This window comes from Lutjanus erythropterus, chromosome 2 (assembly GCF_056507025.1).
Source record: "Lutjanus erythropterus isolate fLutEry1 chromosome 2, fLutEry1.hap2, whole genome shotgun sequence".
NCBI lineage: Eukaryota > Metazoa > Chordata > Actinopteri > Lutjaniformes > Lutjanidae > Lutjanus > Lutjanus erythropterus.
The window spans coordinates 2,362,788-2,376,533 of record NC_139318.1 but is presented as its reverse complement, the minus strand read 5'-3'; the positions used below and the strand labels follow the sequence as shown (position 1 = coordinate 2,376,533).

General features: G+C 37.6%; 1 protein-coding gene across 2 annotated transcripts in view; it reads right to left on the bottom strand.

Moving 5' to 3' along the window:
- Positions 1-13,746, bottom strand: part of LOC146331006 (receptor-type tyrosine-protein phosphatase gamma-like) — a 660,966-nt gene that overhangs the window by 275,458 nt on the left and 371,762 nt on the right. For both annotated transcript variants that reach the window (XM_084725921.1, XM_084725912.1), the window contains exon 3: positions 9,484-9,666. In XM_084725921.1, the coding sequence (XP_084582047.1) occupies positions 9,484-9,666 (183 nt within the window). The remainder of the gene's footprint in view (positions 1-9,483; positions 9,667-13,746) is intronic.

Sequence of the window (13,746 nt, the reverse complement as noted above, 5' to 3'; positions counted from 1 at the left end):
AAAAAAAACATTAATTAAAAGTTGCCAGTGTTTGGTCAGTTGTGATAGGATAAGTGTGTCCATGTTGAGTACAATCTGCGTTTCCTGAGGAGTAAGTGAGCACATGAACTCTGTGTTACCTTGTGTTGAGTCGGGGCAGCGCACTGACGGCCATATTTCAGCAGCATCTGTTGCACACATGTATTTTTGACTGACTCCCAGCACTGATGTATTTAATCATTGCTTTTCGCCCTCACTTTCAACTTGAATGCAAATGAGCTCTCTGACATCACATGACTTGAACCCCAGGAACTCATAAACAGCTGCAGGAGCCATACTTTTAATTTCCCCCGCCGTCTCCTCTGTGTAGCTGTTTTGACAGTGAGTTGACATTTGCCTGAGTGGATAACTGTATAATTAACTCTCCGGCTGGAACAACAAATGGCACTGTTATATGCATGCTTCGTAGGCTGTTTTACCAGAACATTTGGCATATTCAAATAGCCTGTATGTGATATGATGTGGGGGTAGAGGACCCCCAAGATAGCTCCAGCCCAACCTGACTGCTGGGAAATCCACACATCCAGAGTGACAGTGAATGTCCCACCATAACAATTCACTGTGAGCAGTAAGTACAGCTTAACTGCTGCCATATTAATCGGATGAGCATCCATGACCATGATACAGCTGTGTAAGAAGGGTGTGAACATCAGTGAGGCAGATTAACCCTATGGATGCTGGAAGGTCTGAGCAGAGAGATGATCTAGATCAGAGGTGGGCAATTATTTTTCATGAAGGGCCGCATGAGAAATCGATCAGGCAGCCGTGGGCCAGACACAATTGACATAAGGCCCTAATAATGGCCAAATTCTCTAATACTGGAATGATCAGAAGTGTTCTGTATAGGACACTTCTACTGTTGGTCACCCTTTCTGAATCACCATGTGATGAACTGTGGTACAATATTTTGTTGCCAATGTCCAAAACTTGATGTTTTACAGTGTACCATGCATCCTGCACACAGTTGCAAAGATAGTAGCAGCAAAAGTAGAAGAAGAAGAACACAAACAACATGGATTGTAGCACTGCGTGAATAAAGTTACAGTTTAATACAAAGATACAGTTCATTATCATTACCAATGAACACAGCACTGACCCCTTTCAAAACAAAGGTCTGATAACGGTTTGATGGTAAGCAACATGCTATTGATGGTCTTTACTAGATTTTTTATTTTTGGTATTTCCAAGATGACCTTGAGGGCCTCATGAAACCTTTCAGTGGGCCCCATCTGGCCCCATGGCTGTATTTTGCCCATGTCTGATCTAGATGCTGATTAAATTCTGACATATCAAATAACATTTCATTTTGCTCTGTATAAAGGTCCTCTTTGCTTTTAATGTCTGTCATACACATGATAGTGACATGCTGTGTGTTTTAGTGATGTGTCACTGTGTATAATTTGTATTGTGTGTTTTGTCTTGTTTGTTTAGTGCTGTTCAGTCACTGTGTGGATGTTGCAGGGGACCACAGATGAAAATCAGCCTCAGGCTAACTCTGGTACAATGCATCAAATGGTAACATTTATGTTTAATATTGTACATGACCCTGTACAGACATAAATAACTGAATAAATAAACATCTTTATAAAACCCATATACCCTGAAATGATGCATGGCAATGGTACAGTATATTACATAGGACTATAATTGCAAATGAGATAAGAGAGTGCAGCAGCTTCGCTGGTTTTATATTCAAGATAAAGTCATGACTAAATCGACCCAGTCATGTACCATCACACACAAACTCAAGCACTTGATCTAATATGAAATCTTGTTGTCTCTTTGTTGTTGTGGTGGTGTCTAAGTGATGGAGTTTTATTGTTGTTTTGGTGGGATATTAGTGTTGTAGCTTCATTGTTGTTGTGTCTTAATGTTGTGGTTTTATTGTTGTTGTTGTGGGGTCTTAATGATGTAGTTTTTTTGTTTGTTTTTTGCTGTAGTGTCTTAATGCTGTGAAATCGTATTGTTATTGCTGTTGTTGTTATTATTGTGTTGTTGTGTGGTCTTGTTATTGTTATTGCTGAAGCTTTTCTGTCTTGTAAATGTGTTTTTATATAATAGTGTTTTTTTAGTTTCTGTTTCTTGCCCAGGGACTACTGATGAAAATAAGCTTAAAGCTAACTCTGGTGCAGCTAAGTAGCTGTGCACTGTCCCTCCTACTCACTATCATCACACCTAAAATCACAACCACAGCTGCCAGTAGTCCCTCCTAGGACACTGATTGGCTGCACCACTTTTGGTGCGGACACAAATGGACACCTTGAAGCCTGAGATTGGTGAGATGGATACTTGCTTGATCTCAAGGTTACACCACCATCCCCTTGAATTAGACCAATTTTTAAAACTATATATTTATAATTATTGTTAAAGTTATCGGTTTTGGTTTGTCAACTGTGTAAAATTGCCAAATCATGTATTGAAATTGTAGACAAGAAAAAAATATTATGAATCTGACCAGACATATTTTTTGATACTTTTGATACAGACTTTAACATTTCTTATTCTATATTTTCTCCAAAATGTTGTTGATCAGTACATACTACTCTTCATCAGCCCTCATCACTGTATTGTTGTGGCAGTGGAAGTATCTGTGCTGTCATGAGAGCAGATGAGCTCCGCTGACACTGAGATACTGAGACAGAAAGTGAAAGAGAGGCCATGACAGCAGTTAGTGAGGAGCTGCTCCGTGTGTGACTGCTACAGGATGTGCTGTAACGCTGCTCAGCAGCAGGTGGAGATGACTGACAGCTTATTTCATCAGAGGATGTCACACTGTGTCTGTCCTGCACGTTACGCCGCTGAAGACAAACACGTTTTCTTCACGAAATTAACGTCTGTTTGATCCAATAACATGAAAGAATACTATGACCAACTGCAATGTCACTATCAAAGATTAGGAATAAACACACAGAGGACACGCTCAAAAACAATCTGACTGAATGCCACGTGACTTAGTCTGCTGTGACTGTGGAGGAATGAGCATCTCACAATGTAGACTTACAGTCTGTGCACAAAATATGACAGAACTACACTGAAAAAAGAAAACTGTTGGACCAACTATATTGAATATTCAGTCACTAGCTGCTGGAGTTTCACAGGAAAACAGTGTTGTAGAATCTTCCAAACAATGGAAGTGAATGGTGACCAGTTTTTAAATGTATAAAAAACAACAGAATAAAAGTAAAAAATTCCTCCATACTGCTCATCTGGCGCAATCCAAGTCTCCTAAAGCCCCAGTGTACCAAGTTGGCTTGAAAGATGTAATTTACACCATGTTTTTTGCCTGAATATTCACCTTAGATCCTTAGCTTGGTGCCATGTTCACGTGCACACTGTCTGAACTGCATGTGTGTCATGTGACATTCACTTTAACTGTTTGGGCGATTCTGCAGCACTGTTTTCCTGTGAAACTCCAGCAGTGTTTTGCAGACTAACAAAATAAACCCAATCTTCAATCAGCATGAGGGTGAGTAGATAATGACTGAATTTTCATTTCTGGGCGGACTATCCCTTTAATAATCTGATTGTTTTCGAATCAACATTTTTGCAATAATGCAACCTAAATTTAAGGCAAGTCAACTTAAACTTTGCTTTAGACAAAAACATAGAACATTACATCACCCCATAACAACCTAATAGTATGGCTTCAGGTAAAGTTTTTTTTTTTTATAGTAACCTTTGTGTGTTATTTCGGTTTGTTGAATATTGAATGAATACAATTTGTAATGTTAGCCTGACATAAAGTTAGCAGGTTTTATTCAGTGACTTTCTGAAACTCTAAACTGATATAATTTTGATCTTGCATTAGACTTAACCTTCTGTCCGAGTCATCAAAAGACAATAGCGGCTCAACGGCAGGGAGAAAATCTGGAAAAAAGCATAGATGTTGTCAGACAGTCTTTTACTGAAATATGAATAGTGGATTAAGGGGACAGGGTGTAACTTCAAGTTGTTCTATAGTGTATTTTCTCTGACAAACTGCAATATTTTTATATTAAATGGAAAGTGATGGAAAGAACAAATAACTAATTAAGATGTTGGTATATTCAGAGCCTTGCCAGTAACTGTGCTCAGCAAATGTCTGTTCCATTATGCAGGATCTTGTGTGGAAGTTGAAATGTCAGGGTGATGCTAAAAGGGCACAGGAGCAGTGCTAAAAGAAATAACTCGGGCACACACAAAGTTAAAATCAATACCTTGAAAATAAGTTGACCTCCGTCCCACGTTGAGAAGCGTGGACCTGACTTCCCCTCACATTAACTTTTATCCTGCCGCTGTCACAGATTACAACATCCTATTTATTTGTAGCCACTGTCCTGCACAGCTCATAATAATGCCTCCACAATCATCTGTATTTCATGCAGTGTTAGCTCCAGGGCAGACTCTCACATTTTATATTACACTCATTACTCATTTCATGTTTACCATTCTGCTATTATAAGCACCTCATGCTATATTGTCCCAGTGCACTGCAGCGCTCTCTTTACCTGCAGCTATATATGCATTGCTGCTTCAATAAAGACTGCAAACAAATGTACATTTACTCAAGTTCAGTGCAGTCCATTCTATGCAACTTTATACCTCTACTCCACCACATCTCAGAGGCAAATATTGTGCTTTTTACTCCTCTATATACATTAGTTACAAACAGTGGTACTTGAGTACTGAAAATCTGTACTCAAGTACAAGTACTGTTACGTTGCTAAAATATTAATCAATTACAAGTTTTAGAAATATACTTAAGTAAAAGTACAAAGCATTCATTGCAAAAACTACTCAAAATATTATTTTCTTTTTAACCATCACCTCTCCAAACTAGGGTTGCGAATTTTGTACATTTTCCAGAACCAGTAGTTGAAAATGCAATCAATTAATCATTAATAATTCATCTGATACAAAACATATCATTTCCTTATTTTTAATTTTTTGTCTTTTTTCTCATTTTAAGTCAAAGTTAAATTTTTCTTATTCAACAAATGGCTCTAAACAATGTCAAGTGAGGTGCAGTTACTGCCATGACTATTGATTTAATATCCATGAATACATTTTTAATTGGTTAAATTGTCAACAGCAATTAATCAATTATTGCTTAATCATTAACATCCTTTCTCCAAATGTGTACTGCTGCAGCATTTTGTTTTGTTTTCTGTCCATATGTCCTGGTTTTGGAATCGGATGACCTTATTGGCTACTAAAATGCAGATTATTTGCATATTAATTAACTGATAAAGTAACTAAGTAGATTATATCTTGTAATTCATACTTAAGTGCAAGTAAAAGTACAGACTTGAATATCTACTCATAAAAATACAAGCACCAAAAAAAAAAATGACTTAATTATAATAATTTGAGTATTTGTAATTAATTATTTCCACCCCTGGTTACGAGTTACTTTTCAGATTACAATTTTTTAGACCTCTATCTCCACATTTTGTGATTTTGACTGTAAATGTTTGCGATAAACTGAAGGAGGAAGTGTTCCTTTAGAGGTTCAGAACATTCTCATACTTCTTAAGTTAAATAAACTCTGTAAAAACATCATCATCACAAAGCTGAAAATAGGCTGTTTTAAAACGACTGTCTAGTTCTCATGCAACAGCCACACTACAAACATATGATGATCTTATAGAGCAGTCATTGCCAAACACTGGCTCGTTACCCACAGGTGGGTCACAGGAGCTTTTATTCGGGTCCCAGGAAAAAAGTAAAAGACTGTGGAAGAAATTCTGCAGAATTTAAGATTTATATCTGAAGCACATTTTTTTATAATGCATTTAAAATGTGTCTGTCGTTCTGCTGATGAGAGGAAAAAACAATGGCCTGTTAATTCTGCTTAAATACACTTATTTTGTCTCATTTATGAAGGAGGCTAAAATGAAAAAAATCAATATTTCAAGGCAACAATGGATTTTTGAGTTTTGAGCCCAATTCAACTTTTCTTTTTCAGATGAACTTGAAACTTTGAGTTTAAGAAACCCCCCAAAAAATTCTTTCAAAAACTGAGTAAAGTTGTTGAAGTAAGTTTTTGTTGATTTGTTTTCTTGATGAGAGGAAATAAACAAGATTGCGATGGCCTGCAGCTGCAAGGAGAGGAGGTACAGTACCTGGACACAGGAGAGCACAGCGAGAAACACAGTGTCATGTAACAAAAAGGTTCTTTGGGGAGCATTAATGTGCCTATTCAATTAATGAATAGTTTGACATTTTGGAAAATATTATAGTTATTATTGGCTTTCTTGCCAAGAGTAAGATGAGAAGATTGACCCCACCATCATGTCTGTACCTTAAATATGAAACTATGTCCAACATCCCGTTAGTCAAGCTTAGCACACAGACTGTAAACAGGAAGCAGTGAGCCTGGCTCTGCTCTATCAAATCTTATTTGTTGAGATATGGTGTCTTTGACAGGATCAGACACTTGAATGTGCTGCAGTGTCTCTCCCTCATTAAGGCTAATAGGATGAGCTTTATTTTTACACAACATAATCTGCTTAGTGAAGCTACAGTAAACCTACAGACAAACTGACAATTTACCCAAATGTGTCATCACACATGACACACATCCTTGATTGAGCAAATGATGGGATGTAAAACATCATTGTGCTGAACACACAGCTGTGCTCTGGGCAGCTCTCAGCGTGCTGTCAGCGGCGGTGCCAGCCACCTGTGGCCTCGGCCTCTCAAAAGCCTTTCAACTCCATTTCTCCACTGAGGGGAAGGATCATCCATCTTACTGACAACCTGGAATTGTGAAAAATACCTGTGGCTGACAACGAGGGTCCTCGACATGCCAAGAGAGCCAAATGCAGATGGCCCGGTGCTGCTGAATCCTGCAGGCGCTGACACCTGCCACGGCACTTGTACTAATATGGATGCAGCATGTCTGAATGGAAATGGGATGTGTAATCTTCATCATAAATGACTCGCTGCAGATTGCACCTGTCTTGTTTTATAATCATGTGCAGGGAAGTGATGCAACAGATGTTTGACATGCAGACACCTGCCAATATGAGGTGGATTATTAGAGGTGTCACGCCTCAGCTTTTCATTCTCTGTGCACTGTGCTCTGTCACAGCGTTATATGGATACAAACAGTGTGTCATCAGCTACAGTTCTTTGAAGAACGTGACTGTGACTGACATGCGGGGGTTTGTGACTACATACTGTGATCTTAACTTTGATTAATATGATGTTTAGTGACAAGTAAAACAATGACACACAAGATCTAAAAGGAATTTAAGTTTGTTACACTATGGTTCTTATTGTCAGATTTTTGACCATCACTTCTATCCGTTATGATGAGGATCTGCAACCTGTGGCTCTTTAGCCTCTCTCCAGTGGCTCTCTGTGACTTTGGCAAAAAAAAAAAAAAAAAAAAAAAAAAAAAAAAAAAAAAAAATTGTATGAAATTTAGCAATGGTTTTACATTTTCATTTTCATTTATCATTGTTAAAAGTAAAGTTTCGAGGCAACGTACCACAATAGATTTTTGAGAACTGAATTTACTTTTCTTCATTAGATAAACTTAAATCTTTGGGTTTTAGAAACCCAAACAATTGTATTTAAAAAAAAATAGTTGTATAACTATAGAGTAAATTCATTCAAATGAACATGAGTGATTCATAAAGTTTTTACATTTTCGATCAAAACAATTTAATGTTCAGGCACCAAAATAACAACAAATCAGGTTCACAGTTCATTGTAACCAAATTTAGAAATACCATTTTAAGATTCAAGAAGACAAGTAAAGGTTATTGGTCGACAAAATTTAGTTTATGTCAAAACTTAAGAGTTTGAGTTGGGCTCAAATGGCCAGAATGATTTAGAAAATGTTGAATATATATATATATATATATATATATATATATATATATATATATATATATATATATATATATATATATGTATATATCCATGGTAGAAGCACAAAGAGCAAGGAAAGAGGATTTAATCAACAAAATCTGAGCAAGTAAACATAATCAGATGGACAAAACGCTGCGCTTTGAATAATTAAAATGAAATCATTTTTAAAGTTCTATGAAAGCTTGAATATAGCCACCATTATAATTTATTGTGCCATTGTCAGACTGATGCAAAATAATCAATATTTTGTTGTTTAAATGTTTGCATGTGTCTATCATTTGATTCAGTCATATACCAAAATCCATTTAAATTGAAAAATGTTTCTTCTTGTGGCAAATATTGTTATGCCATTAAAATGTGATTAATTGAGATTAATTTATCACAAAGCCTCTAATTAATTTGATTATTTTTTTTTAATCGAGTCCCACCCATACATATATACATTGTAATTTAAATCCTATATTATCCAACTGTAGAATTGAAGAAAACACAATAACCAATTATTTTGCACAAATATGTCAACACAAAAATGTGTAAGTGTGCTCTTTAGTGTTTGGCATTCATCAAAGTTTTTTTATGTGGGATTTGTCTTTAGGTAAGAACAGAATGTGCAGAGAATTTGTGAAAACTGCGTAAGTGAGTTTTAAGAATTAATTTCCTCTTAAGAATGTTTGGTGAATGAGGCCAATTGTTAGTCAGGGAGTGCAATTATAAGACAGATTGTAAACCAACTGCCCATTTATCCAGATTATCTAAAACACTTTATTTGGTGGCAAAGAGAAATTGAGCACATTGATATTAGCCACAATCCCTCAAAGCAGATAAACCTGTGAGAGCACAATTACATGGGGAACAGGGAGTTCTTTTTAGAAATGCTGCCATGACCTCAACCATCAACTCTGTGTGCCAAAAAGTACTGAATAATTCTTACAAATATGTTTTGATGGAAATGAAATTACTGCATGGATACTGGATGGATGTTCACTGGAAACATTTTCTACAACCCAGGACGTGTTATGTTGTTACACTGCAGTAAGTGGTTTGGATGGTTTAATGCACAAAGCACAGGGCTGTGATAATGGAGACCAGAGTTCATGACTGGTAGGTGGTTAGTTAGTGTGGTTAGTTTATGCAACAAAAACTTTGGTTAAGGTCAGTGAAAGATCGTGGTCGCTCACGTTGACCTCAATATTTCCAGCACAACCTTGTTGTACAGTTACGGATTGAGCAGGGTCTCTAGCCGGTGGGACAGCAAGTGGGTTCTTAGATGGTTCATGAGTTGAACAAACTTCGAACCTGCACAAGGTTCTTGTTTGTTGACAGACTGAACCAAACAGATGAGATGTGACAACACCCTAAATGTGAAACACAAGAACTATTTGGGGCCCTCGAAGGTGTTAAACAAATCATATCAGCACCTAAGCCAAATTGTCCATATTCTTAGTTTTTCATTTTCAACATTGAGCTTGCAACATTTCAGTCAGTATGAGTGCAGAAACAAGTTTATCCCACATATATCCAGGAGTTATGAAGCAGCAGAAATCCAATCTAGAGCAGGAGCTTGTGTTGCTTTTACTCTACCTGTTTTGCCGGTGTTCTTCATAGACGTCTTATTAGAGGATTCAGTATCAAAGCCCTCCAGCGTCAGTTCCTGATACTCTGTGGATACTTTGGTATCCTGGTCCACAATGTTGATCGGCGACTGGTTTCTCTCTCTGCATTCTGGGTAGGCTGAGGCCCAGCCTTCGTCTGGCCCGTATATACCTGAGGAGGACGAGAAAAGCAACAGGGTCTCATCACTGGAAGGATACAGTTTGATGTGAAACTGAGCAGGCTTCAGAAGGATACATCAGAGAGAAGTGACATTTCAGAAGCATCTCATGTCGTCTGAAAACAGCTGACAGTGTGCGCTGCCAAGTCGTCTGAATTCCAATTAAACAGAATAAACATCACGAGCCCCAAACAGAGGCAGCTGCTGAAAAAGCTAAACATTTCCATTCATGTGGTAAATAGAGAATTTCAAAATGTCATCATTATGAGGCCATGATGTCTCCCCTGCTGCCTTTTTGCCACTTCTTACAAATAAAATCGATTCTATATTTGGTTTTGCACTGCTGACCTCCCTCTCAACTCCCCCTCAGACAACCTCTGCAGTCAGCGTCAGTCACAGCGTTACTGAGCTGACAGGGAACCCTAAAACACCTTCGACAAGTGGTGAAGAAGCCGATGTGTGGCTCCATGTGAGTTTGTGTGTGTGCAGAAGCATCCTTTGACAGTAAATGTCCGCGGAGTGAAAGCCCGAGGCCAGAGGAGCACTGGAGTCACTTTTTGCAGAGGCTGCGAGAGAAAGATAGTCAGAGAGCCATCCAGGACTGAAATGTCACCGTCCCTGCTTTAACACCTGACTGTTTACTCAAAGAGCAGGGCTGGAGCTACTGGCCACACCGGGGGCACCATGTTGCCCCCAACCCCACCTATGGACATAATGAAGTCGACACTCACAGGAATAGGAGAGCAGTAGAAAAAGAAGAATGTTCATGGTATTTCTCAGTGGTGTATAAAGTATGTTTTTGCCTGGTGGCTACAGAAAGTTAAAATGAAACTGGAACTTATGGATTCTGTTGAAGAAGTATGAAAATCTCATTTAAAATGACTTATTTTTATGTTTTTTAACAAACAAAAAAAAAAAAAAAAAACCTGACTGGGAAAGTTATTATTTTAAAAACATATGTGATATTGTTGCTGCGCCTTGTTCATACATGCTTCAGGGTTTTTAGGCAGCAGAGAGTTAAGTTAAAAAGTCAAATGAGATGGAGGGGATGTATCCACCCCTAAAAAACATGAAGTTGTCTGCATGTTCTCCTCATGTCCACATGGGTTCTTTCCGTGTACTTCGACTTCCTCCCACAGTCCAAAGACATGCAACATTATAGATTAATTGGTAACTCGAAAAATTGGCTGTGGATGTGAATAGTTGTCTGTATGTCAGCCCTGTGATGAACTGGTGACTTGTCCAGGGTGTACCCCACCTCTCGCTCAGTGTCAGCTGGGATAGGCTCCAGTCTCCTGTAACCCTTATGGTCAATGGATAGATGTATGTCCCCCTGAATGATTATTTTGAAATTAATTACAAGTAGATTTAATTGAAAATATACATTTAATAGAGGCTGAGTTCACTTTCGAAATAATTCATACATACACACTGCACTCTTTGAAGGTTTTGTTTATGTTCCCCCTATCTATTATGCTGAGTGGTAAAAGCCACATATGTCACTTTCATCTAGTGAAAACCAGCACTGTAGTGTTGGGTCGGTCAATATGAGTATGTCTGTGGCAAACATTTCATCCACTTTTGAAATAATTAATGCATAAGCGCAACACTTTTTGAAGGTTTTGTTATGTCCCTTCCATCTCTTCTGCTGAGTGGTATGAACTGCATACATCCTTTTCATCTGGTAAAAACCAGTGCTGTAGTGCAGGGCCAGTCAATACATATATGCCTGTAGCAAACACTTTTTCCACTTTTGATAAAATTTGTACAGAAGTGCAACATTTTTAAAAGTTTTTCTTGGTATGCCCCACCCCATATCTATACTGCTGAGTGGAATGAACCCCATAAGCCATTTTCATCTGGTAAAAACCAGCACATAGTGCTGGGCCAGTCATTATATGTACGTCCATGGCAAGCACTTCATTCACCTTTTATAATAATTCATGCATAAGCACGACATTTTTGAAGGTTTTATTATGCCCCCCAATCTGTCCTGCTGAATGGTATGAACTGCAAACATCAGTTCCATCTGGTAAAACCAGCACTTGTAGTGTCGGGCCAGTCAATATAATTATACTTCATCACAGGTTAGTTATATATATAGTGAGATTGTGCCTGTAGATTGAAGTGAATCAGAAAAGAGTTTTTATTGTAAAAAAAAAAAAAAATGGCCCTAGCATAAAACACTAGCACACTCTGCCCACTCAAAAGACGGCCTGGACAAGAGGGTATTTTAATGTCAATAATTCACATAAAGTGAGCTGGCTTACTTTCTAATAATGAACTTTGAAAAACAGCCTAAAGTAATGAAGGAAGAAAAACTAAAACCAACCTGTTTTCTACTTCTCTCAGCTCATAGTAAAAGTTCACGAGCTGCATGGAGGAGGAACCGCTCCCTCTGGAGATATAAAGGGCTCATTCTAAGTTATTAAAAACACAACAATTGTAATTTTCAATTGATTATACACAAATAAAAACATACTTAAGAATATTCTATTCCATTTCTATTCTCATTTATTTTAGGATAAGGATATTAAAGTCCAAGAACCTATTGTACTTTCACAAAAACAAATGAAAGAAAGAACTAATGAGAGATTATGATGGAACAAGTAGCTAGACAGGAAGTGGCATTAGGACTTTGGCTCTGTGAAAATGCTGTAAAGTTTGCTCAAGTCCACATATCTCTATCACAAATATTAGCATGCTAAATCATCAGAATCAGAATCAGAAATGGGGAAATTGTTTCCAGTACAGTTAATGCCATTCAAGAGCAGATGTATATGTAAGCATATAGAAAATATAGGAATGGAAATAGAAATTGTAAGTATGTGTAGGAGCCTAAATGCAATTCATTGACTTTTGGTTTAAAAAAGTAAGCAATAAATAATCTAATTTAATAAATGTAATTAATTTAGAAGGAATTAACAGGCATATTTACAAGTATTTCCAGTTCATATGTACAAAATTGTAACAGTTTGGTGTTTCCAAGTTACTGCACACCTTTAATTAGTTTAACTGAGGCTCCTGTGAGAGGTTAACCTGAGCTCAGGCAGTCAGGCAAAGGGAGAGTAGAGCCAGACAGTTTTGTGACCTCTCCTTCTCTTCTTCTCAGTGCTGATTTTTGCTTGTGATGTGATGATGTGATGGATGCTTGATGGATACTTTGGACATTTTTGATAATTTGTATGTACCACCTTTTTGTGTTTGTCTTAGTAATCTGTTAAAACTTTACAAGTGGTCTGATGGATTTTTTTCCACTGATGTGAATTATGATGAGGGGAATAGATAGCTCATCAAGCTAAGCATCACTCTGTACAGTCAGTATGTCAAAGAAAAGGAGTGCATTATATTACTCTATACAAGAATATAGAAAAAATATAAATAAAAGATACAAAGATATATGCTGCACAGGCAACTGCTCTTTTTTCACTTCTGACCACACCCAACATCACCGATGCTCTTTGAACTGAAGAGAAAACACTCATTGAGGTTTTCACACATCAACTGTGATAGTATGTGATTTTGAAAGAAGAAAATATCAAAAGGAGATCACTTATCAAGGCTACTGAAGTACAATATTAACATTATAAAAACAGAATACTGATCTTAAATATGTTCTGTTTGAGGCATTATCTTTCATCAATGTCTGTTACATTTTACATCTGATCCTGTACTGCTGCTCTGACCCAGTTTCATCTTATCTCAACAGTGAGCTCAGCTCACTTTATAACACAAACCAGTCTAATTGCCATACCTCCCTGCATGTGGCCTCACAACAAAAACTACCCAAAGACTTGCATATTTTCTCTGAATTAATGAGACTTTTTGAAGAAGTTGTTCATCTGATTCTGTTTCACTACAAACTGCATGGTATGCTATCCCTACATTTATGTTCTTTATGTGACTGCAGACTCATACCTGCCTCTGACATGTATGATGGGATGGAAAATGTAGATAATAGGCCACATGACCCTAATTAATTGCTCTACATTCAGCCCTACATTCAGATGTTCTCCTTTGTGTTCGGCACGGAGCTGCCTCGCCACAGTCCCATTTCCCATTCAGGCGGCGTT